Below are 27,494 nucleotides of genomic sequence, written 5' to 3'. Positions count from 1 at the left end.
CTGGAGAGGTGCAGAGGAGAAGTGGGGGCAGCAGGACAGCTGTGGAACGGAGCCGGCAGAGGAGCGCTGAATCTGGAAGAGCAGCTGTGAGATGCCGGCCATCCGGAAGCCACTTCTGCAGGAAATTGAAGGTAAGCCTCCCTCCCCATGCACACTCTCTCTCCCCGTGCTTAAAACCTGGCCTGTCCACAGTCACTCTCTGGCATCAGTCACCTTCACTGACGCTGCTGTGAGGGCTCCTTTCTAAGTCAGAGAGAGAGGAATGAGTAGCTCGCATATGCACAGAGCTCTCCCTCTCACTCGCTAAGAGAGGCAGGGGAACGTGGGACCACTGTCTCCCGCCAGAGCTTGCATCCCTGTTGCCATCGGCGATGTCCTTGTCATGACGCAGGGGCATCACTTTCCGTTTTCTCATCTGAATCAGGATACTGGCACAGGGGACCCTGCAAGCAGCTACAAGGGGGGGTTTTGGTGCCAAAGGAGCATCAGTTTTCATGGGACAGCAGTGGAGAGTTTTGTCCCAAGCACGGGCAGTGATGCAGAGCCCGGTGCTGAAGGACAGGAGGGCAGCAGGCGTAGCAGTGGGCCAAGAGCAGGAGAGGGTCCCTGTACAAATCAACACACCGCGGGACTGTCCATCCTCCTCGTGTTTAAAAGTTTCACAACAACTGAGGAGTGGTGTTCCAATGTTGGTCTTTTCTAGGGGGGCTCCTGGGGGGTGTTCCTTGGGGAAATTCCAGGGGTTTGTTTTCCAGGTGGTGGGGTGGGGTGGGGGGAAGTTCGAACACACAGCAGATACTGTTATGCCTCTTTCATGTCCAGCACACGTTTCACTCTTTACTCGCATGTTTGGGCTCAGATCCAAAGTGCCCCAGGTACAAACCAACCGAGACATCAAACGCAGAAAACATATTTCTGCATGCACCAAAGGCCACAGAAGACAGATTGAGCACCCATTTTCACAATGACAGGCGGGTTGTCACGCAGCCCAGCAATTGCCTCCAACTGCCCCCTGACCCTCTATGCTGCACTGTAGTTACGCTAGCTGAATTTAAGGAGCTATCAATCAAAGGGCTTCACGGCATTGTGGCTCTGAGGCAGTCTTCACATGACGTAAGTGGAAACACTGATTGAAACACGATTACGGAATTATTAATTCCAGATATTTTTGTGGCCCTGGCACATTCTCTGGAGAGGGCACCTGCTTATTTCAAAAGTCTCCTCTGAAGTGGTATATTCAGTGTTAGATGCTTTGTGCCATGCTTGGGGAATTCTTTGTCAGAAATCCAATGGAAATTTCCAAAAGTTGATCTTGAAAGGTGATCCAGCTCAGGTGGGACTTTCAATTATGTAATTTCGTTATGTTATTATCTGATATAAATCACTGCTTTCATTAATGCAATGTATTGAATTCGCACTGTCTTGGTGCGAGGGAATATGTATCTATCAATGTGATGAGATTGCTGTTTGGAGGAATCTTCAGTTCAAAAGCCTGCAATGAGTGCAGAGCATATAGATTTGTACAATGTGCCTGACCAATAATGCAAGGCTGAAATGACAAGTGGAGACCTAACTGTTACTCACACATGTCAATGATCAAATACAAACTCTCACAAAAGTATAGTCATCCCTAACGCAAAGACTGTGTGTTCAGAATGCCCTGTCATGGTTGAAGGGAGGTTTATAGCTCCAGCATGTAATTTATTCCTGGACTGCTTGCAATTGACTCTAAATCAGTGAGGGGGACACATTGCCTACAAAACTGTCTCCTGTGAAACAGCTCTGTGGGGTAGCACGGTGATTGAAAGGGAAGTAACAGTGCCGCACTCTCTTATAAACCCTGCCATTGTAAAAATAAAAATTCATGGCGTCAGATATGACCTTTTTTTTCCTTTCCGAAGCCTCACATAGTTGTGGAGATGGCATCATCTGAACTTTGTGGTTCTGTCCCTTGCCTTGGGGATTTCAGTAAAGCTGGGAGACACAAGGCACAGGAGACAGGAGCACTCATCCTGTGTAACTGGTTGTCCCTGCCCACGGGGGTTTCAAGCAGGACACAGAACCTTTATTACAGTTTTTCCTGCATACACCATTAGTGTGTACAGCCAAGCACAGAGGCACCTGGAAAAGGCTCCTATAGACATGTGCGACCACCCCCCCACACACAGCACCGCTAGCCTCTTTCATCGCAGGTCATCTTGAAGTATAGCTGTAGCCCCTCTCATTTTCAAACACCAGCTTGCCATTATTACCCACAGTGCTTTGCTTTAACATCTTACACCCCCCAGATTCAAGTAGAGGACCGCAAGGTGGTCCTAAGCAACAGTGGTTTTCAATCAGAAAAAACCCTTCCTCATCACTCAGGCACTAGGTTTAAGTACACCCACAATCCACAACACAATCAAAACCACCAAGCCATTTTAAAGGAAAAAAGATGTTTGGGACATAGCTGGGATTAATCCAGGAAGGGTTTTTTCTGGATTGAGTAAATTTTTCCTTAAATAGACATCTTGTGGGCAAAATCTCATGAATCATGTGGGATCATCTTGTGGTCACATTCTTCCAAATTAATTACCATTTGGAAGTAGTCAAGCTTAGATGGGAGTGGGCTTAATCTTAAAATACTTTGTAATTAATGCCACTAATAACAACAACAACGATAGTAATAAGTTAGTGTTCAGTGTTTCAGCTGTGAATAGGTGCTCCCTCTCTCATGTGGCTAGCAAATCAGCCTAATTTTGAATAGATGTCTACATTATCATATGTATCAATTCAATATTCAAATATATATATACATTTCCAATTGTATTATTTTATATTGAAACATAAAATGTGGTTGAATGAACTAGTATTAGAACTCGTGCTGGCAGGGACTAGCATTGCTTGAAAAAAAAAAACTGGGGCAGGCCCATTGCAATGACAGCACCTGCAAATGAACATAATCTGGATTTCAAGGATGGGAAGAGAGCACACTGCAAATGTTTAACATTCACCAAGCTTTGAAAGATGAGCGTCCTGGAGCCTGCAGGGATCATGGGCTGCCACACAGACTCTGAGACTGCATCTGGAATAGAAATCGACAAGCCTCCCCACAATGTAAAAACGCAGCGCCAACCCCCATGCGTAGTTCATAAAGACCTGACAGCACTGACTGATTTCTCTGGTTTCTCTGGTATATAGAACGTGTCCTCATTGAGCCTTCTCCTGTATGCCCTTGGCAGAGTCTGTCTAATTATGTGATTAAACATGGTGGTGATCCTAGTGGAGGCTAAAGCAGGCCTCTGTCACCCTCAGTCAGAAGTGGCCATGAGGCCAGCTTTTTATCTGTGGGTGGAGGAGCCCACCAAGCAGCCCTTCAGCTGTCCAACTGGCTAACCGGTGGCAGCTCCAATGGCTCTCCGATGGGTGCTCACACAGGAGCACAGCAAGGCGTTTTCGGATTCCTTTATGGGACCACCCTGACTCCTGGCTCATCTCCTAGACAGCAAGCCAGTGTTCAAACCCCAACCCCATGACACAGGCTCCTAAGATCAGCACACCCTGCCTTCTTGCCTGCCTACTCAGCCCGGATAAGGAGCCGATGAATGAGTTGACACAAAGTGGGTAAACGAGCTGAGTGCGCCTGTCCTCCCCCTGACCCAGTGCATTGGCACAGACTTGCCAGGTCATGTCAAGTGGGTGTCAGTGGCCCACCCTCCACTCCTTTCCATCTTTTCTCACAACCTGAGAGTGCCAATTCTGAAAGGCAAACATCCACCTTTGTCACTGTGGTGACAATGGTCGAGCACGGGATGGGACAAAAGAAGACTATTCTTAGACCATGCCTCCCCCCAGTATTTTTTCTGCCTCTGTCCTTTGGTTATGCTTATTGTCCCACCAGTGCCGAGGGGGTCTCATGAGAAAGGTGTCCCGTGAGCAGGGGGAGAAGGTGTCCTCCAAGTGGTGGCAAGAGCACTACGGCTATCAGAAACAAAAAAACGATTTGGACTGAGAGCCAAGCCAGCCAGCAGTCGCCACAGGACATTTTAAGTCATTCGCCCCAATTGACCTTACAGTGTCAAGAGAGGGTGCTTATGAGATTGAGGCACTGCTTTGCCATTGCGGGGGGGTGGGGCGGCTTGCTTACAGGGCACGAGAATGTACAACCATAGAACAGCAGAGAGAACAAACAACCCAGAGGGGTCCGTCTGAGGGACAAAACATACAGTGCACTCTGTATTCCCTGGGTGCCAGACACTGGTATGATGTTTTGATGACTGCTCACAACTGCATATTTTTTCCTGAGAGATCCCATGCTATCCCATGGTGGTGGTGCCAAGTGTCAAGACTAAGCAGTGCAGTTTTCAGAACCTGCCTATTCTTTTTCCAATTAAATCAAGCATGAAAAATATTTGTTTTGACACTGCCTGCTGCAGCCTTCCAAACAAATGTTTCCCCTTTCCTTATAATGAGAAAATTAAATGCAGTCATAAAAATGAAATGCCTCTGCTGTGACATTGACACAAGTTGTTCATGTAAAGTAATGATTTTTAACGGCAATCTGTAAACAACCCGTGCCTGTGTGCCTCCTGGGAGAGGGCTCGCAATCCCCAGCGGTGCTACTGTTGTTGTAATTAGTATCGATGGAGGTGCAGTCTTGGCAAGACTCTGAGTGAGTGCTCACCTTCTGAAAAAGCGCTGAGAAGCTGACACAGGCAAGAAAGCCTCACAGACAGTGCTTGAGACAATTAAGTCTCACGCATCTGTGCAACCAAAAGGTAGGGGGAGTCACTTTTTTTTCTTTGTTTCTTTGGTTTGTTTTGAACTACTTCAAAGCACCTCAGGGGCATGTCTCTGTTCTCCATTTGTGTTCTCAGTTGAAAGTAACCGTGAAAATGCACCAAGTGATTGTGTCCTGTGGAGTAGATTAGCCCACGGCCTCCTTAACAGGAGGAATTGAGATTAGCCTTGGTGCTGCTACTGCTGTTACGCCTCCTTTTCAACATGCCATTTGAGCACCTGGTAAGCTGGGAGAGCAATCAAGGCCTCCGTGCAACACTACTAAAACATCCTGTCACTCTCAGCGTGCAGAGATAAAGTCCCGCTACCTTCTTACAGCAGCAAGATAAAGGCTACATTTGGGGGCTCATATCTATTGTTTCCGCCTGTTAGTTGATACCTTTGCTCTTTGGCAGCCATACTAATCACTGAGGTTCTGAAGCATCTAAGTGCTACAATCAGAGCATTAGCCAGAAGCAGCAGAAGGCAGAATTTGCCTGTATGTGCTGATCTACAATCAAGTTCCTAAGCCATGATTCTAGCCCTAACCATTATAAGCTAAAGAGCAAAAATGGTCCCAGATCAGTACTTGAGTGCAACTTCTGTCTGCAGCAGGACAGCTTGGGTCCAAATTTAATCTACCCTACTTTGTCCTTAACATTGTGTAAAGAATAGAAGGAAAGTACTGTGGTTTGTTGGTTTATATGTAAACTTGCACAGCATCCTGAAAGTGAAATCATTCTGAAAAAAGAAAAATCTGTGAGAAAAAAATACCATCCTTACCTTATTCAACATTAAAGACCAAGCCCATCACAGACTGAATACGGGAAAAATAACAAGGTGACACCACATATGCACAAGCACCCCCCCCCCCCCTCTAGCGAATGCCACAATGACAACTCTGTCACGTCATTGCAAAGGTCTAGGGCTCGTTTATCTTGCACTGTCATCACCTTGGCTATCAGCTATCAGGTGTGTAGGAAAACACACAGTGATTAAGTGCCTTGGTTTCTAGACTTTGCCCCTCTCCCCCGCCTTCACCCTCCGGAATTATCATCACCCTCATTATGAAATATCTGCACACATTATTCCAATACCTCCTATTTAATCTTTCAGAACCATCCTGATTCTTTTTCGTTAGCACCACACTACCGCAGGAAAAGGAAGGTTACATGAGGGAGTGGAGAAAGATTAAGATGCAGTGCTGGTTTAGGTTGAGCAATATACCCACCTGGGCGTGAAGAGAAATGTGTTGCGTTTAATTAGCTAACACACAGATGGTTTATTTTCAGGTTTGTACTTGGAACCCTTATCCAGGATAAGTTAGAAAGCTAACATTTGTACTGCTGGGTATTCACTGAAGCAAACCATGTTATCATATGGCTTGCTCAAGGGTGCAATGGAAATCCAGCATCTGGGAATCAAACCGGAAACCTGCTGGTTAAAAAGCCTTCATTAGACCCAGTTTGTTACCCACTAAACCATACTCTTGCCCGATGTCACTATTTATTCATAGGTGAGAACATCATAGGAATATCCTTAAAAAAAATTGGAAGACTTGGTGGTATAAGACAGCAACTGGACAGCCTCACACCACCAACACACTGACTATTGTAGGGGGAAGTTAGTCTTCCTCACAAGGGCAATGCCAATTATGTAGGGACAATGCCTACGATTACAGAGGGGTACCACTTACGTGTAAGGAATATCCTTACATGAGGTACCAATTATGTTGGTGATAATTAAATTAAACACATGGAGGCGCCATGCAGAATATGGCGTCTACCATAGTGGTTAAAATAAAATATCAGTCTCAGTTTCGTATATCAGTCTCATAAAATATACTAAACTATTAATTTGGAACTCCAATTAGTAATTATATTAATAATCATAATCAAAATTACCACATCAATAGTTAATCTTAATCAAATCACAATATTATCTATTTAGCTAACTAAACAAATAATACTGTTGATTCAACGAAGAGGTGAAGGCATTTAGAATTCTGATCAGCAGAGGCTGGCGATATTCATTCCACGTGTAATATTACAACAGGCAACCTTGGAAAAATCATGCATTTATTGAAATATAAAACCGAAGTAATAATGCAGTACATTTATATACAATATGAGCGAGGCATTTGTGTGTATTTACACATGTATGTAGGTATGAGTGAATGTCTTGCGCAAATCGAACTGTTGTATTGTCACCGTGGGCCTGAGAGAAACGCAATTTCAATCCTCCGTATGCCCTGTGCATATTGGAGAAATGACAAAGTTGACTTTGACTTTGAAATGTGTGGGCGTGTCATAGGGTGTGTGTTCCTTTGTTCTGGGTCGTGCGTGTGCTGCGCGTGCTCGCTGAACACACGTGTTCAAAGATGATAAAGGAACATGCGTGTGGCGGCAAGTTTGAGTTGCCTATGTGGATGTGTGAGCGAACGTAACGTATGTTTGGTACAGGATATGTTAGGACGATTGATAATTGCGGGGTTATTCTGTGCAGATTAAAAGAAGGTACCAGGGGTTAGTAAAACGATATGCATGCAAAGATCCTACGTCTCTGTGTGGTGTCTTAACTAACGCTGCACGGTGAATAGTGTGTGACAAATCAGTTAGGAACAACGAAACATAGCTAGTTACATCATTCGTAATGATCTCAAACACACGGATGTACAACACTCATAGATGTAGCTATCAATCGGGTGTTTAGCTATGCAAAGTCGTCTGCCCAGAGTTAATAGCCTACTGTAGCTGATGAAATGAGGTTCCAATCTTGCGGTTCCGTCGTCGAGGAGCCAGGGCTGGTCTGGTTCGGTCTGGATGAGGGTTTCTTTCGGGAGACGCGTTGAGGTAGATCCGTTCGCACCTTTGTCTCCGGCTAGTAACAAGTTCGCGCTGCTCTGATTGCTGGCGCTGAAACTCGGCTCTTGCGTTAGTGATCGTCGCTAGCTTGGAGAATCTGCTTTCCGTGTCCTGTCCGCGTGGTGCGGCCTTCGGGAGAGAGTGGGTGATACGTCAGTCTTCTGCGGACGTGTGAAGCAAGAAAGCAGGAGAAGCGTGCGTCTTCTTCGGACGCACGCAGCAAGAGAGATAGGAAAGGAATGCACCCGGTTTTACTAGCATCGCTGCGGAGGGGCATTTCCTGTTTACTGTAGCTGTCCTTGGTTGGGTGAGAGGTCGTAAAACTGCAACATCAATTCCCATGAGTTGCGTTTCACATTAAATGCGATTTACGCATTACTGTTCGTAAAAGTTGAACGAATAAAATTGACGAATCTGTCTGTGGACGGCACTGTACCTACATTACAATACAGGCACACAAAACAGATCTCCTGGATGAATGTTTTACAGTGATTATAACTAAGACATAGACTTGGCACACTGCCATAGCTTTCTCATGCCTGCCTTTGTGTGCAACATAATTCCTGATTTTCAGTGTTACCCTTTCTTTTGTTGTTGTTTGTTTGTTTTTCCCAAAGTGTCACGCCGGAACACAGCTGCCCTGAAAAGCTCAAGCATTGTTTCGATGACTTTATTAAACCAGCAGAAAAACACATGAATCAAGCCCAGCCAAAAAAGTGTGTTTTGTGGCATAAATCAAAATATCTCTGAAAGGGAACAATTGACATGGCAACAGATTAAAGTGTGCAGGCTAAACATGGAGCAGCATGAAGAAGCTGGCCATTGCTTCTCACAAAAAAGCAAAACAAAAACAGCAGGAGTAAAATTTCACAAGAAAATCAAACAATTTATTTGATACTCACAGAACCCAGCCAGTATGCAGCTACAACCAAACCACTCAAAGAGCCACACACCTGTATTTAATGGCCTCCAACGAGGCAGATAGGACTTTTTAGCCAATTCCTGGCTCAGGTACACAATTACACATACAGACAATGATAATCTCAAGTGGTTTAAGCAAACAAAACAAAAAAACAGTTAACAATTTCTGGATACAAGTGAAGGCTCCTCTTTTACAAGATGCATCAAAATGGACATCTGTCTGGTTGCTGGCATAGATTTTAGTCAACAGAAAGGGACATAACAGGGCATAAAAAATTGCTTAACCACTGCGTTATTTCACGTCAAGCCTATGAGTTTGCCTTGTCTTGAAACAGTGAGGAATGGTTGTTGGGATGTTGGATGTGGGATGACAGCTGTTGGTAAGGCCTCAGGGTGGAACAAATCTTGGCTCCGATGGACTGTTTCTCCAAGGGAAATGTAAAAGGTGAGCACAGGTGACAGGTACAGCCTGTGGCCACTTGTATAAATGGCCAATTGACCGAGAGAATCCACAGGAGTAGAGTCAGGACGCGTTTCCAAGACGATCTTGAATCCATCCCGCAGATTAGTGCTCTGATGTTCAAAATGTATGCAGCTGGTAGCCCAAGCAAGACAGCAACACACTGCATTTCAGACATAACCGGGAACATTCAGTCCTATTGCGCCATGTGTGATGGGTCTACTTACAGTTTTTTACAATCATTTTCACGTGTCTCAATACCATGTCCACTTTTTCAAAACACTTAACACATTCACCATATCAGTAGACTGTATGAACTAAACTATGTATACTTTTGCATTGCTTTGATACAAAATGCATTCAATCACCACTTCTTCCAAAATTCATAAATACTTCACCACCAGCAAAATTCTGTACAACTACAGCAAATTTTGCAGACCTTTAGATACTCTGTTCAAAATATTTAACTTTCAGTTCAAAACCTAACAAAATTTAGATCACTGTAGATGGAAATATGCTGCATTTTGACAGACAAATGAAACTATACACTTGAAATAAGACAGATTATTCTGATTTTAGCAGAACATTTATTCAGTTTTTTTGTTTGCAGCCTTGTTACCATCTATACAAAAGTGGTCATATTTGCATTGAAATGTGCATGTAGGCAAAATATAGATGTAGTTGTCGCTGAAGAGATTTTTCCACTATTATTGCTGTATATGTAAGTCATGAGCTATCAGTGGGCAGCTACAGTAAATTGACCACACTCAATAGTGGTATCTACAGTATTGTGACATGCGAAACAACAATAAAAAAGTTTGTTCTTGGTGTCATGATAGCTGCTTGGCTTCAAATATTTATGGGGCGTGGAGGATTGTAGGGGTGGATAAGATATGATAAAGATTTTTTTTATAAAGGTTCAAGGCAAGGCAGAATGTTGCAGTAAATGTGAAATTCATAAAAATTTGACCCAAAATACAGAGAACACCATGGATCAGAATTGGGGCTACAGCAGTCTTCTAGCGGTAGTATCATGTGTTGTTGTTTCGCTTACTGTACTAGAAATGAAAAGCATCTGCAGACTTTTTGTTGTACTATACTATACTATACCTCAGAAATTGTAGCATAGAGCTGTCATGAGGCATATTTCAGCATTTCAGATTTATTTGTTTGGTATAACAATATCTAATGTAAACTTTACTTGAAATTTTTTTGCAATGCGGCACTAATCTACACAAAGACAGAGGATACGGCAACACATAATATATGCATTCTGCAATGCCTCAAGTTGTTTCTGTTTTTTAGTCCATTGTATTTTGAGTGACAAAGTAGTCTTGCTGGGAGAGAGCATTTGCTATAGTTATGGCAGCACGAGTCACTTTTGGGTGAATTATGAAGTGTTTTGGTGGTTGTAGTGCATGTTACATGGAAGATTAACTATTGTGCTCATATGCATGGTTGTTAAGCACAATGTATTAAGAGTTTTGAAAAAGTGGCCACAGTATTGACCTAAGTGTGAAAACGGTTGTAAAAAACTGTAAATAAGCTGGTTAGCAGACATAGAGAATAGTTTTCCTGAGGAAATGTACACAGCTTATGTTGAACACAGCCAATGGAGATGGAACCAGCCATTAATCACTGGACTAAATGGAGCTACCTAGATTTACTTTACACCTTTCACTGTAGATTTTTGGGTTTCCTCCACATTATGAATCCTCTTATGTAGCATAAAATGATTAGTGGTTCTTTTTTAGTGCCACTTTTTGTGGCAGGAAGTACTTCTCAGGGCCCGTATTAGGAATCTGTGCCATCTGCCCACAGATGTTAAAAATAACCCATAGATTCACATGAAAGGCATGTGGTTCTTCTGGTTGAGTCTCTAACAGGCAGGGGTTGAGATGAAAATGGTAAAATCGTGCCATGCAGACAGATCAACCAGTGATATGAAAACGACTTTTACTAATGTAAAATAAATTTGATAGTTCAAGCTGACTGACTTCCATTAGTTGTTTCATCCTATATAAAGGAGAGTGAAGACAATTTAATGTCCCATGAAGAAACTCAAAGACCTATCCAACCAACTCAAAAGGTTCAGATAAGTGACATCCTGTTGATCGTGCCTCTAATGAAAGCCATGAAGTTGGAATCCTTTCTGTCCTTTCCTCTGGCTCTCTCTCTATTTTCTGTCCTTTCTATTTTCCTCTATTTTCTGTCCTTTCCTCTGGCTATCTCTCTTTCCTCTCCCTCTCATCATGTGCTCTCTTTTCGTCCCTTTCTCTCCTTACTTTCCCTTGTGTCCCTATTTTGGTCTCTGTCTTTCTTTTCCTCTCTCTCCCTCCCGCCTTTTGACTTCCTACTTTCCTCTGTCTTTCTTCATCTCTCTTTCTCTTTCCCTCCTGCTCTCTCTTCTCCCACCTTCCTTCCTCCCACCTTTTTCTCTCTCTCCTTTTCTCCCTCTCTCCAGGTTTCCAGCTCTAGATGAGGATGGCTGGTGACTCTCAAGTTCAGATGGACCAGGACATGGAGATAGGAGTTACCCCCAGGGAGGTCAGGCATGCCCCCCTCCATATCAACGCACCACAAATGAGCCAAAAGCAGTTGCTACACACTGTCAATGATAAGTGCTGCTCCAAGACACCCACACTTGCATCCAGTGAATGCACAGAGGTGATACAGGGTTAGGCTTCTGGTAGTCAAATACATTGTCTTGAGCCAAAATGTTGGTAAAGAAATGCATCAACACAGTAATGGATTGCCTTAAAAAGCAGATATCCCATAAAGCCTTATCTACTAGGAGAGGAAAAGGTACTAAAAAGGCATAAAACAAAACAGTATTGCACATAGCAGGAATCCAGCTTACAAGCTATCCTTTAGGACTTGGCCAAGCACATGGCACATTGACTTTTGTCACCAACAAACAGGCCATGCATAGACACCCAGCTGATATATGAAAATTGTAATTCTCTTTTCATTCACTGAGCACTTGTGTGGACTTGTTTTCACGGGGTAACTTACTAGCTGACTGATAAAAAGATGGGGACAAAAAGTTTCACCATGTTCGGTCAATAAAACAAACTTCACAAGGGCTGTGAGCTACCACTGATCTGCCAGAAGTGTAGAGGTCCTGTTAAGTTGCCTGTTTCGTTTCCTGTGTCAGACTGTGGTCTCATGAGGACACTTAAGCACATGCTTAGTCAGGGTTCTTTCTGGAAAACAGTAGAGCTACATGATAAAAGTCTTCCTGATTCCAATTCTATTTTTCACACACAGCTCTTTTTTGTCCCCATAAAACATGTTTGGCTGAATATGAAAAGTGGTGTGTGTGTGGTTGTGTGCGTGTTTTCTGTAAAAGATAAAGAGTGGCTGTGGCTGCTGGCAGTAGGGTAGAACTGTGCTTGGCTCTAAGGTGAAACATCCTGAGGGAAATGTGGGAGGTGAACACAGGTGCTAACATAATCTGCTGCAACAGGACAGGGGTGTGTGTCCAAGACTAGCCTGAATTCATCCAACAGATTAGCACTCATATTCAAATTAGACAGAGTGCACTGCACGCAGAGTCACAAAGCAACAAACATGGGAGTTTGCCTGAAATCTGACACACATTTACAACACTCTTAAAATCAGACTCAAATAAAACAGGGAAGTGAGGGAAAACATAGATTATGCAGTTTTCAGTATCTCAAAATCGTGAGTGTGTTAGTGTGTGTGCATGTGAGTGCATGCATGTGTGTGAGTGATTGTGCGTGTGTGTGGATATTGGGTAAAATACACTTGCTTCATTTTGCTATTCGGGTCAGGATGAAGGAGTAATTATGTGCTAAACACATGGTAAAACCACAACATTAAGATGCAGTTACCTGAATGCCCCCAGAAACATTGAGTCCATGCATGTGTGCAAAACCACTGTGTCAATGTCACACAAGACACGCCACTATCAGTCTGCTCCAGTCATTTCACTGGAAAAGGGTGGCTGTGTAGCATATTGGTTAAGGAGCAGAAATTGTAACCGAAAGATTGCCGGTTCAATTCCCTGCTGGGGCACTGCTGCTGAACCCTTGGGCAAGGTACTTAACCCAGAATTGCCTCAGTAAATATCCAACTGTATAAATGAATAACGTGTAAAAAAAACCTGTAACCTATGTAAGTCGCTCTGGATAAGAGCGTCACCTAAATGCCAATAATGTAATGTAATGGAAAAGCGTAATTTGTCTGCATGATAACTGTGGAGGTTGAAAATGGCAGAACAGCGGGAAACACCAATGATTATTGTACAGGGAGTTTGACGAGTAGGTTGTAGATTCAAATGCTGAATGGGGCACATTTTGCCTTTGAACGATGTAAGCTGAAGTGCCGCAGTCATTACCCAGCTGTGTCAGTGGATAACATGTAGAACATAAGCTGTGTAAGCCACAATGGATACAGGTGTCTATTAATCAAATGAATCGCGCAAGATATCCTGTTACCTATGATTATAATTTAGTTGGGGAATATATTCAGTGGCAGATAAAACTATTTGGGAACCTACTGATTAAAAACTGGCAGAGGGTGTAGGCTTGCAGTGAGGTGGAATTGCTGTTTTCCCATTACCATATATCAAGCAGGCATGTCCTTCCAGGTGAAAAAGCTCCCGAAGCACCTGAGGGAGGCACCAATCTCCACCGACCGCACACACCTGATCACTGAGCCGGCCAAGAAGGTCAGGCAGCGCTATGTGCAGAAGGATGGCAAATGCAATGTCCACCATGGCAATGTCAAGGAGACCTACCGCTATCTGAGTGACCTGTTCACCACGCTGGTGGACCTGAGGTGGCGTCTCAGCCTCTTCATCTTCACCCTGGTCTACGTGGTCAACTGGCTCTTCTTTGGCCTCCTCTGGTGGCTCATCGCTCTGATCCGGGGGGACCTAGTCCACGGTGACGAAGAGGGCTGGACGCCCTGTGTGGAGAACCTCAACAGCTTTGTCTCAGCCTTCCTCTTCTCCATTGAGACCGAGACCACCATCGGCTACGGCTACCGTGTCATCACGGAGAAATGCCCTGAGGGGATCATCCTCCTGCTGGTACAGGCCATCTTGGGCTCCATTGTCAATGCCATGATGGTGGGCTGCATGTTCGTCAAGATCTCACAGCCCAAGAACCGGGCGGAGACACTCATGTTCTCCCACAAGGCCGTCATCTCGGTGCGTGACAACAAACTGTGCCTCATGTTCCGTGTGGGCGACCTGCGCAACTCACACATTGTGGAAGCCTCCATCCGCGCCAAGCTCATCCGCTCGCAGCAGACCAAGGAGGGCGAGTTCATCCCACTCAACCAGACCGACATCAACATTGGCTTCGACACGGGCGATGACCGCCTCTTCCTGGTCTCGCCGCTCATCATTTCGCACGAGATCAATGAGAGGAGCCCCTTCTGGGAGCTGTCACGGGCGCAGATGGAGAAAGAGGAGTTTGAGATTGTGGTCATCCTGGAAGGAATGGTGGAGGCCACAGGTACGTAGCCCCTTCCCCCATTCTTCTTCATTAGTGTGACAGAAGGGTGAGGCTTTGTTAATGCCATAATGGATGGACCTACCACGCACTGGCAATCACTGAATAATGTGCACCAATCAAAGGACTTCACTTTCCATAGCAATGCCTGGCTCTGTCAGAGATAGCACATGCCTCCACTCATTTTTAGGGTTCACAAAACCACTTTCATCTCTCTTTCACTAGTTAACACCTCAGTCAAACAAGGCGTTAACTCAGCACAGTTAAATGTGATACAGTGGCATTTATCAGCGGTTCAAAGCTCACCCGTATTCCAGTACAAGCTGTCAATCTGAAGCGAAATAACATTGTTGTACCTTTGAATTTCAAGTAAATGACCTCACTGAAACCTCCCCTGGCCAAAAGTCTGTGCAATTATTAAACATGCAAAACAAAGTTTTTATAGTTGCATATAGATTTTCAAAGGGCTTCCAAAATGTTGCCTAAACTGTAAAAGTGTAAAGGGCCCCTTATTTAGTGTGTTGGGGCATCAGTCAGAGCTCTCTGGGATTGTTTGTTGCAGTATGCGTGGGCCACCAATGTCAGGGTAACGGCGGCAAGCAGTGAACAGTGTTCTGCAGGTGCCTTTCACGTCCTGGCTGAGGAGTTCCCAGAAGAGTTTACGGCGGAGTGCCCTGCACACCTCAGACAAGGACAGGGGGAGTACTGGATAGTGCACTACGTGACAGAAGCACCTCCCTGGGGACAAAGCGCACCCTTGTTTAGGTTTAGTGCATGCCAAGATACGAGCAGCCGTGAGCCAGTTTCCTGCTCACTGTTTGCTTTGTGTTTGTATCGCTTCCATTGTTGCTCTGAAAACAGCGTGGCTCAAGGATGGGAGGGAAGGTGAGCACCTGCAAGGAGAGTTTAATCAACGAGATGGGGGCGGGGGGGAGGGTTTCAGTTGCTCAGGAATGTGTTTTTCATTCAGTGCAGAGTGTTATCAGATAAATTTGGGGGGGGGGGGGGGGGGCACCTGCATCTTTCTATTTTGACATCAAATGAGGAACTGCCCAACGGTGACCATGTGAGGAAGATGCACTTCCTTCTGTGAAAACACTAAACAGGAATTTTAGGACACATAGCATAAGAATATCTGTCTGGCCGGGGGGGGGGGCAGGATGACAGGGGGCAACGCCTCCATTCCCCTCTATACACCTCCAAGGGGTTTTCAAATTGATCATGCTCATGAGGTTTGTAACCCTCCCCCCCAAACTAGTGACCTAAGCAGGGCCGTGCAGCATATTCATCATGAAAACTTGTCATTTATCAGGGGAATAAAGACACTGACTGGCTTAACCAGCCCAGCAAACTGCTTTTGTTTCCCTTCCTGGATACATAAGGTGGTGATACATCAGCATTTTCAGGCAGGAATGAAAAACTGGCCCCACTGATTAGTCTCTGTACAAGGACAGCGAGGGAGATAATCTAAATACAATGAATTATACATTACACTTTCCTGCAGCACATCATTGCTTGCAATAATATCCAAGAACCAAAAGGAAGATAGGCAAGAAATAATTTCAGAATCTGGAGGGTGGTTTAACGCTTTGCAGTTGATAACCATGTGAAAGAATTTAAAGCTTGGGTGAAAGGTGCAGTGGCATCATGCATTTTAGGGTGCTTTCACACTAGAGCTTTTGGTGCGGACCCGAGTCCGCTTGAGCCGTTAGTCCAGTTCGTTTTGTTGATGTGAACGCTGTTTTCCAAACTCGGGTGCACACCAGGGACCATACCCGAGTCCTCCAGAAAACCGGGGTCTGGGGTACGGTTCTCCTGAACTCCAGTACGGTTCACATTGTTGTGAAAGCTATCCAATCTAAAACCAGGAAGTAAACGCTATTGTTGATGTGTAATTTGTTATTTTCTTGTCTAAAAACTATTCAGGAAATAATTGCAGGTAGCCACACTGTTCGCTCACCTTGAGGGTATGTGCGTATGCTGTGCAAGCAAAGCTGCAAATTCATTTCGCATTGCTGCCTGTCTCCGTAAAAACCTCCTTTCCCAAGCAGCTCGCATCAGTCTCAGACAGTGGGACGCATTTATGACATAGTGAAAATGCTGAACACGGTTATTTTGGTGCTGACACCATATTAGAAAAACATGAATAAGAAAACTAGTGTGGCTTTCCATTTTGCCTCCCTTTTGTGTCGTTGCCTAGCAACATTGGTAAATAAAAGCTGCACGTTCCTTACATGTTGATGACGTAAACGGACGAGGGTTCGCAACCAAAAAATGTAATGTGAAAGGTGACCAGCGTCTGCAGGGGGAGGGGAGAATAATCGCACTCGAGTTTGGACCAGCAAAACGGACCAACTGTGAAAACAGCCTTAGAATCGTAGACGCTCTGCGCTTAGCTCACCGGGTTCTGCTTGTTTAGGCAAAAAAAACGCAGACGTTTAATTCCACGCGTTTTGTCATTCCGCAGAACATTTCTGCTCCAGTTACTTTGTGGTTTTATTCATTTTATTTTATTTTTAGTGCATCTCTCACAGCTTTCTAACTGACTGGAGTCACTCCTCAGCCGTCCCGCCGTCCGAGACTTTTGGGTGGGCTGCACGAACGCAGAGGGGACATCACTTCCCATCACTTCCGTTCAATAGCTAATGATGGTTTACTCCAGAGATGTGATTGAGGGCTAATGTGATGGAGGTCGCGGATAACATCTCCTGAGCTGTTGGGTTGACTGTGTTTTCATTGAAGCGCTCACTTGTCATCAGAAACCGACGAGCTTGTTTCCAAGGTCAATTATCCTGGCTTGATTGAGGCCGCAAACAAAATGGAAAATTCTGGAGCTGTGCTGAAAGGAGGCGATTTCTCTTTTAATGATGCGCGAGTAACTAAACCTCACAGGGGTATACCATTTTCAGTGACTAGCACTAAATGTTCAGTTAAGTGCCTTTACAGAATTCATTTATATGTGTGCCTGTCTGTGCACACGTGTGCATTTGTTTATGCATTTCTGTAGTGGCTTTTTATTTTAATACTTGGCTTGGTGAAATAGCTATTTTGGCACATTATTAAAACCAGATAAAAATTAATCTACGGACGTCTGCTGTACGAACCCACGTATATGAAATAATCAGTCCGTCGTAACATTTTGTACCCTCGCTGTCGTTTCACAACGTTAAGTTCTCAGATGTGCAGCAGATGATGCATTGCTTTAGAATAAAGAGGGGAAAATCAGCAAGTATAATTAAATCGATCTTTACTCCAACATTTCAGCCGTTGAATGCCAAGATGGAGGAGAAGCAAACAGCATGGATACGCAGGGTATGTTGAGAAAACACAGTCGTTATCGCTTCCGTTCTCTCTCGCGTCTCTGAAGTATCCCAACAGCGACTGCTGTGCCATAAATTCCTCCTTCCTCGTCGCGTTCTCATGCCTGTCTCGAATGGCGAATTGCGCGCTGCATGGATGGTCGTAAAAAGTCCCCGCTGTACCCATCTTTCTGCACAAGCAGAATGTCATTAACGAAAAACCGCACTTGGCTGCTGTATCGTGAAACACACCCAGAAAATGAGAAAGGAAATTTGGGCGGTGAACAGTGTCTTTGAAAAGATTAAATACAAGTAAACTGAAGGTATAGAATGATGAATGGCGCGACGAGCAGCTGTTGCTGTGTAAATTCAATTGAGAGAGCCCAATTAGTATCTTAGTGGTTAGTGTGTCTTCTTTTAGTCTTCGTTTGCTTTTCATGCCAGTGTTCTGCAAATTGATTGCACAGGCCACTCACAAAAAGTTGTAATTGTGTGGATTACTTTAAACTATGTTAAAACATTCTACATATTTACATATTCTGATATCTACATATTTCTTGATTCTTGATTATTGATTCATCTTAGAGGGAGTCTTCTAATTGAGGAAATATATGCAAGGTACTGGAACTTAATAACACCACAGTGTCAAAATGAATTTGCTTGGGAAGGCCTAAACCATAAAATCCTCTTCTTGTTTTCACTTACACAGTTAGTGTTCTGTTCTGGTTCAATGGTCTTGTGGTTAAAGTGTTAGCTCTGACCCGGACGTTTGTAGGTTCACTCGCTGAGTCAAATAAAGGCTGTAAAACCGGCAGCCACTGTCTCTCTGCTTGGAAGTCACCATTAAAACAGATGGACAATGTCAACGGGATAGACTGCTATGTCCAGGAGGTGTACATTACATCAAGCCACTTTGTGATACAAAAGGCTGGGATAAGATCCAAAACTCTGCGCTGTTCTGGCACACGTTCACTTCACACACTTCTTCTCCCCCTCACTCCTCATAACGGGCTAAGCTAAGGCTAAATCCACACTGGCCAGCGCTACCTAGCATCTTCCTCGCCAATGTACGGTCTCTGGCGAACAAACTGGATGAACTCAGGACTTGGACCCTCACACAGAGAAGGGTTATGGACTGCAGCTTCTGCAGGTTTTTACGGAAACATGGCCAAACAATGATGTCCCAAACAACATGGTGGAACTGGAGGGGCGTACAGTCTTCAGGGTTGACAGAGCTGCAGCAGCGACAGGTAAAAGCAGGGGCGGTGGTTTATGCATCTATGTGAATAAATCACGGTGCACTGATGCTACCATTGCTGACACTTTATTGCTCTGCTGATCTGGAATACCTCATTATTAAGTGCAGACTGTTTTATCTACTACGAGAGTTTACATGCATCATTGCTGCCACAGTTTATGTACCACCAAATGCAAATGCTAAAGTAGCCATGAAAGACTTCAGTGCCGCTTTTAGCAAGCTGCAGACATTGCATCCAGACGGGGCCTTTATTGTAGCTGGGGACTTCAATCATTGCAACCTATGTACCGTGCTTCCAAGATTTTACCAAAATGTCTCATGCACCACAAGGGGACATAAAACCTTGGATCACATCTATACAAATGTGGCTGACACCAACAAAGCCACTCCTCACCCCCACCTGGGACAGTCTGATCATCTTTCATTGTTTCTGTTTTCCAAGTACAGCCCGGTCATTAAACGTTTGAAACCCACAATGAGGACCATCGAGATCTGGTTGGAGGGTGCTGACTCTGCTCTTCCAATTCCAGCACACAGACTGGAGAATGTTTGCTGCCCATGCCACCACAGACTCTCAGATTAACACTGATTTATATACCAACTCTGTCTTGGATCACATCAACAGGTGTGTGGACAGTGACAACACAAAAACAAATAAAAGCTTTCCCCAATCAGAAACCCTGGATGAACAGAGAGGTTCACCTCCTAGACAACCTCTCCTCCTCCACTCTCACCCTGAACACCGGCGTGCCACAAGGCTGTTTGCTGAGCCCTCTTCTGTACTCCCTCTTCATCCACGACTGCGTTTCTGTACATGGTTCTAACACCATAATCAAGTTTGCAGACAACACCACGGTGGTAGGCCTGATCAGAGGGGATGACGAGATAGCCTATAGGGACGAGGTCCAGCACCTGGCTGCGTGGTGTGCTGACAACAACCTGGCCCTTTATACCCAGAAGACCAAGGAGATCATTGTGGACTTCAAGTGACCTAGGAGCCACGCACACGCCTCCATCTACATCAACAAAGCTGTAGTGGAGTGTGTATCAAGCTTCAAATTCCTTGGTGCCCACATCTCCAATGATCTCACCTAGTCCCTGAACTCCTCCATCATGATCAAAAAGGTACAACAGCTCCTTTACTTCCTGTGGAGCCTTAAGAAAGTTCACCTGTGTCCTAGGATACTGGTGGACTTTTACCACTGTACCATTGAGAGCATACTCACCAACTGCATCTCAGTGTGGTATGGCAATTGCTCCGCATCAGACTGTAAAGCACTCCAGTGGGTGGTGAAAACTGCCCAACGGATCACCAACACCCAATTGCCCACCATTGATTACATCTACCATAAATGCTGCCTGGGCAGAGCAAAAAGCATTATCAAAGATGCATCCCACCCTAACTATGGACTTTTTACTCTCCTCCCATCAGGCAGGCATTACAGGAGCCTCTGCTCCCACACCAGTAGGCTCAGGAAGAGCTTCTTCCCTGAGGCTGTGACCCTGCTGAATTCTACACCACAGTGCTAAGCATTGTTGCACTCATTACTGAACTTGTTGCATCTCAGTACTTTTATATTTGCACTACTCATTCTTGCACAGGCTGAACTTCTCAAGTTGTTCAGGTTACTATTATTTATATTGTACATACAACCAACTGTACATATCTTGTCTATACTGTACATACAACCCTTATATATACACTCCCCTTTCCAACTGTCCACTTCACTTCTCTGTGTATAACATACTTAATATATTATACATATATAATAATCTGTATATATGTTGCTCTCCATTGTCAATAACACAGTACATACTGTAAGATATAGCATCATTTATGCCAGAGCCGGCCCTGACCAATTTGGTGCCCTAGGCAAGATTTTAGCTGGTGCCCCTCGCATCGCAGCCAATTCCACCACCACGGTTAATTGTGGTTTTAAACTATTCTTTATGGTCAGAACATGACAAAAACTTGCCAAAGAGCGGAAGCATTTCAGAAATCTGAGGTAGAACATTCAAAACAATTATAATGATAAAATCTTTTTTCAACATCAAAATACACATGAGTAAAAGTAAGTAAAATCCTTTTTCCTCAGCAAAATAAATATCTTAACAGAAAAATTAAGTACTGCAGCGTGATACAGCACACATGTAAGATGACTGAAAAGTGTTTTATAGGATAATGTCACTAAATAAAACAATAAATAGACAAAGAAATCTTAATTCTGGTCAGCATGCCAAACCCTTTGTACAGACGGGTTGAAACATTTTGTAAGTGTATATTTAGCTGACAATGTAAACAAAATAAATAGACAAAAGAAAAATCTCAACTGTGGTCAGTATCTTTTGTACAAGTTTTAAACAAGCAAAGCCATTACCCTACAAGTTATGGGCAAGAAAAATCTGTCTACAGTCTCAGGTTTTAAAGCTTCCCTGTGACAGCTGATAAGCTTCTTGAATCCTCCATTTTCGACAGTGCTAATGGGAAGCATGTCTTTTGCAATGCAATATGCAATTGCATTTGCAATGTCTTTGTGTCTTCTGAAAAATGCTGATACAATCGTTTGCTGCTGGGTAGTGGCACTGGGTACTGGCCTGGCGCTTGTCGAGGGTCCACTAACAACACTCGTTTGGGACTGTAATTTCTTACTTTCTGCGTGTTCTAATGGGTGATATTGTTTCAAATGATGAAACAGGTTTGTGGTGTTGCCTGTCTTTGATGGCACGTGTCTTTGGCATAATTTGCACTGCACGCTGTTCTGTTTTTTGTCAGACTGCAAATAGCCAAAATATCTCCAAACTACTGAAGTTGAGTGACCTTTCTTGTCAATGATGTCTTCGTCCTTCAAGCTGGTCATGGGCACTGCTTTTTCTTCGGTGTCGCTCATTTCACTTATTTTGCTTATTCCGCTCCAACTACAAGCCTGTCAGCCACTCTGTCTGTAAACAATACCACATGCTGGCCTGAATTTATACCTCTCACCATGCAACCTAACTTGCGCAATACATACCTCTATTCCTGCGACATGATTGGCAGTTCGTGATTCATTTCTGTGCGTGATATCTAAGCATGGACATTAATTATATCGAACATATATCGAACATTTGTTATATTTCTATCAAGTAAAATTATATCGTGATAATTATTGTTATCGTTTTATCGCCCAGCCCTACTTGCAGCTATTAATTCCAAGAGGTGATGGAAAAGGAAAAGCATTTTAAGTGACTATTACAAACAGGGCTAACGTTTGCTAATTAGACTAAGATGTGAATAAATGTAGACCTATGCCTGGCTTCTTGAGGCAGACAGTGGATGGTTTGTGCAGCACACGAAGCATTGCAAGCACAACTATTATTATCCGATAGTTAGTTTGCATGTGAAGCATGCAAACTACTGTTCTTTCCCAGGATCTTTCTTATTATTATTATTAGTTTGCATGTGAAGCATGCAAACTACTGTTCTTTCTACTATACAGTGCTGGCCAAAAGTATTGGCACCCCTGCAATTCTGTCAGATAATGCTCAATTTCTCCCAGAAAATGATTGCAATTACAAATGTTTTGGTAGTAATATCTTCATTTATTTTGCTTGCAATGAAAAAACACAAAAGACAATGAAAAAAAAATTAAATCAATTATCATTTTACACAAAACTCCAAAAATGGACCGGACAAAAGTATTGGCACCCTCAGCCTAATACTTGGTAGCACAACCTTTGGACAAAATAACTGCGAACAACCGCTTCCGGTATCCATCAATGAGTTTCTTACAATGCTCTGCTGGAATTTTAGACCATTCTTCTTTGGCAAACTGCTCCAGCTCCCTGAGATTTGAAGGGTGCCTTCTCCAAACTGCCATTTTCAGATCTCTCCACAAGTGTTCTATGGGATTCAGGTCTGGACTCATTGCTGGCCACTTTAGAAGTCTCCAGTGCTTTCCCTCAAACCATTTTCTAGTGCTTTTTGAAGTGTGCTTTGGGTCATTGTCCTGCTGGAAGACCCATGACCTCTGAGGGAGACCCAGCTTTCTCACACCGGGCCCTACATTACGCTGCAAAATTTGTTGGTAGTCTTCAGACTTCATAATGCCATGCACACGGTCAAGCAGTCCAGTGCCAGAGGCAGCAAAGCAACCCCAAAACATCAGGGAACCTCCGCCATGTTTGACTGTGGGGACCGTGTTCTTTTCTTTGAAGGCCTCGTTTTTTTTCCTGTAAACTCTATGTTGATGCCTTTTCCCAAAAAGCTCTACTTTTGTCTCATCTGACCAGAGAACATTCTTCCAAAATGTTTTTGGCTTTCTCAGGTAAGTTTTAGCAAACTCCAGCCTGGCTTTTTTATGTCTCTGGGTCAGAAGTGGAGTCTTCCTGGGTATCCTACCATAGAGTCCCTTTTCATTCAGACACCGACGGATAGTACGGGTTGACACTGTTGTACCCTCGGACTGCAGGACAGCTTGAACTTGTCTGGATGTTAGTCGAGGTTCTTTATCCACCATCCGCACAATCTTTCGTTGAAATCTCTCGTCAATTTTTCTTTTCCGTCCACATCTAGGGAGGTTAGCCACAGTGCCATGGGCTTTAAACCTATTGATGACACTGCGCACGGTAGACACAGGAACATTCAGGTCTTTGGAGATGGACTTGTAGCCTTGAGATTGCCCATGCTTCCTCACAATTTTGCTTCTCAAGTCCTCAGACAGTTCTTTGGTCTTCTTTCTTTTCTCCATACTCAATGTGGTACACACAAGGACACAGGACAGAGGTTGAGTCAACTTTAATCCATTTTAACTGGCTGCATGTGTGATTTAGTGATTGCCACCACCTGTTATGTGTCACAGGTAAGTAACAGGTGCTGTTAATTACACAAATTAGAGAAGCATCACATGATTTTTCAAAGGGTGCCAATACTTTTGTCCGGCCCATTTTTGGAGTTTTGTGTAAATTGATACTTGATTTGACTTTTTTTTCTTTCTCTTTTGTGTTTTTTTATTGCAAGCAAAATAAATGAAGATATTACTACCAAAACATTTGTAATTGCAATCATTTTCTGGGAGAAATTGAGCATTATCTGACAGAATTGCAGGGGTGCCAATACTTTTGGCCAGCACTGTATGTGCAGATGTATGCTATTCAAAATCTTAATGATACTAATTATAGTTTATTAATTATTAGCAATTAAATGGATGGAGCCCATTTATTTCCTATGGGAAAGTTACCCTCCCGACATGTCCTCCAAATTTGACCATACTTTTTGGGCAATCAGAGTCATTCATCAACAAACATGGCGGCGTTTCAGTTTGTCCTATTGGCTGAAACAGCTCCACATGTGCTAAAACGTTTCAGACAATAGGATTAAACTGAAAAACTGAAACGCCGCCAACTTTGTTTTGCTAGCAAAGCGAGCGACCAAGATGATTATAATAACCAAATACTTATAATAATGCTAATTTAACAGTAATATCACAAGAGACCGATGTCATATAGTTATAAAACATGACTTTCTAATGCAAAGTGGCATACCGTTGTATGAAAAGTGCATTCAGCTAACAATTTCGTGCAAAGCGCTCTGCAGCGACGAACCATGCTACCAAGATGATTAATAATAACCAAAGGGCCGGCCCTGACTTATGCTTTAGTACTTACTTTTACCTGCACTGTTCTGTGAATGATACTATTCTTTTGCACTTCTGGTTAGATGCTAACTGCATTTCAATGGCTTTGTACCTGTACTCTGCACAGTGACAATAAAGTTGAATCTAATCTAATGTAATCATAGACATTACATTAGATTTCCGCATGGCCAAAAACACTTATCTCTCATCAGACGTGTTTTTCATGGATTGCAGTTATGGTCTTGGTGGCAACTGGCTGTTGCCGAAGCGGGGCTAAAGATTCAGCGGATGCTGGTTTCAAATGAGCTAATCTCCTCTCTTATGTAAATGTTGCTGATTCAGAGGGCCTGTTTAAATAGTCCCTATCATTGTGGCCAGGACTCTGACAGACAGATTGACAGGGCATGATTGGATGAAAAGCTTATCTGAAGCATAAAGTCATAGTGGTAATGAGAAAAAAGCGAGGGCAAAAAGCCAGCTGTTTTTAATGATTTGCCTTGAAAGGGGATAACTCGCTTCAATATGCATCACTGTGTCAAATCCATTGCATTATTTTTTTCCCTGGCTGATTTGGCTCTGTTCAATATTTTTAAAAAAGACATGGTTCTAACAGTGCTTGTTTGTAGTATCTAGTTTGCAAAAGATTACAGTATACAGTATACTTTTATCCCTTTCTTCCTTAAATGAGAACTTCTTATTATTTACTTTGCATGCTCAAATTAAATGGTGGACCACAGTATTACTAGTTTCTGACACAGAAATGCTCAGCAGCAGCTCCAAGGACTCAAGGTGTGGAGGTCACAGTCAAGGAACACATGAACACATGAAAACATCGTTCTGACCAAGAAAATCATAGGTCACATGCACACACAGCACCTGTGGCACAGCGGCCTTGCATCACCACTGTCAACATGGAAAAACCTGTAGAGTCCACCTTGACCTTTAAAGGCCATAACGTTCAGGCGCTCCCAGGTGGCTGGGGTTTCTTCCTGAGTCCTCTGACTTGGGTTCAATCCCAGCCTATGCCATCTGCTGGGAGCCCATAGCAATGGAAAAATCTGGCTTCATTCCACCAGGGGTGGGGCTGGGCATGTCAGACAGAGTCCCCACCCTCTGAACCCCGTGACTTGTTCAGATGATGTCAGGGAGATGCACCCATCCTCAGAAATGGCATCTTCTTCCTGGTGCATTGTCAGATTTGTCAGCTTGTGTGTGCATGTAAAGATCATATTCACCTTGTCCCTGCAATGCTACCTCAGTGCAGAGGCTACCATGGCAAGAAGAGCCTAATGTGTGATTAGTGATAGCAAAAAGTTTAGGAGGAGGCAATGCAAAATGCTAGACACATCCCAAGGTTACATGTAAAAAGTTTCTGGGCCAAACGAAATCTCACCACATTTTCATATGCTGATCTTAGATGTGAAAACGGGATCGTTTGAATATGTGAACTTTCTAGTTATTTTATCCTAATCTGGACTGGGGAATTCTCAAGTTTTAGCTGCTGCTGAAACTAAAACAGTGAGCAGGAATAGAGCTGGGTAATGGAGTGGGAGGCAGTGGGACTACAGAAGAGCACAACATACAAGAAATGCTGGAAGTAATGATAAATGATAAATAACTAATGAAGTAATGCTGGGAGAATGAGTCTTGGTTTTGAAGGTACCCCTGAACTGAGCCATGGTAGATGAGAACTCTTTAGAGAAGTCATCCAATTGTCCAGAAAATACTTGGCTCTCTTCTCAATTAAAATGCCTGGCGGATGCCTGACACCAAAAAAACTGGCCAAGCTTGCTCCTTCAAACTGTTGTTTCTGAGTTAAACAGGCAGCAAATCTATTGCAAACACATTTTAAAACTATTATACATTGCAAAATGGTGCCTAGAGTGCATTGTACTGAGTGACACCTACTGATTAATGTAGTGTACAGAGAAGGAGAAATCATCTAATGAGAACTACACACATCTGGTGTGACAAGTCATGTTATGATTGGCTGCATTGATTGGTAAGGAAAATTAAACTAGTAGTCACCTATTAGTCAGCCCAAATCTTTAGTGGACCAATTGCTGACTATTTCCACAATAAAACAATTATGACTGAAAAACTAGCAAAAGGGGAAAAAACAAGCTTTTGGAAGGGTTTTCAGTTTAAATTCAAATTCCTCATTCAGGTATTAACATGGAATAAAGTAATAAAAGTAATAAACATATTTTTCCCTTTCTCCCCTCTCTTTCTCCCTCCCTATAATTGTAAATGTGTGTGTGTGTGTGTGTGTGTGTGTGTACGCATGTGTGTGCAAATGTGTAAAGGGATGACCTGTCAAGCGAGGAGCTCTTACTTGGACACGGAGGTGCTGTGGGGCTACCGTTTTACCCCAGTGCTCTCCCTGGAGAAGGGCTTCTACGAGGTGGACTACAACAACTTCCATGACATCTACGAGACCAACACGCCCTCCTGCAGTGCCAAAGACCTGGCTGCAACCCAGCGGGAGGGCAGGCTGCTCCCCCATCTAACCCTCCTCACTCCGGACCCCAAATACCACCCCTTGGACCCGTTCTCCGCCCCCAATGACCTCACATGGGTAGAGAAGAAGGAGGAGGTGGAGGAGGAGGAGGAGAAGTAGGAGCGGGAGGGGGAGAGGGGGAGAGGAGAAAAGAACAGATTGGCCGCCAATCTCGGGGATCAACCATAAAAAAGCCCCTACAGAGAGACAAACTGAAACAATGCATCATTGAATCCATATAAAGCTTGTCCCGAGTGAAGAGGGAGGAAAAACCAAATGCAATATTCCATATGTCACTCAATGTGTTATGTTTGTGGTGTATATAAATATATACAC

General features: G+C 43.7%; 1 protein-coding gene across 1 annotated transcript; it reads left to right on the top strand.

The window, feature by feature from the left end:
- Nucleotides 1-27,494, top strand: kcnj5 (potassium inwardly rectifying channel subfamily J member 5). The gene is made up of 4 exons (XM_036536976.1): nucleotides 1-131; nucleotides 11,468-11,550; nucleotides 13,619-14,492; nucleotides 26,965-27,494. Exons 2-4 carry the CDS (start codon nucleotides 11,482-11,484, stop codon nucleotides 27,276-27,278), a joined length of 1,257 nt encoding a protein of 418 aa, XP_036392869.1. The 5' UTR covers nucleotides 1-131; nucleotides 11,468-11,481; the 3' UTR covers nucleotides 27,279-27,494.

The sequence above is a fragment of the Megalops cyprinoides genome, chromosome 9 (assembly GCF_013368585.1).
Source record: "Megalops cyprinoides isolate fMegCyp1 chromosome 9, fMegCyp1.pri, whole genome shotgun sequence".
NCBI classification, from domain to species: domain Eukaryota; kingdom Metazoa; phylum Chordata; class Actinopteri; order Elopiformes; family Megalopidae; genus Megalops; species Megalops cyprinoides.
This window is presented reverse-complemented; position numbering and strand designations above follow the sequence as displayed.

Bases quoted from the DNA above. Each gene is read 5' to 3' on its own strand.
- kcnj5 (XM_036536976.1), top strand. From the start codon at position 11,482: ATGAGGATGGCTGGTGACTCTCAAGTTCAGATGGACCAGGACATGGAG. The intron at 11,551-13,618 runs GTCAGGCATGCC...ATGTCCTTCCAG, and splicing joins TAGGAGTTACCCCCAGGGAG to GTGAAAAAGCTCCCGAAGCA. The intron at 14,493-26,964 runs GTACGTAGCCCC...AAATGTGTAAAG, and splicing joins AGGAATGGTGGAGGCCACAG to GGATGACCTGTCAAGCGAGG.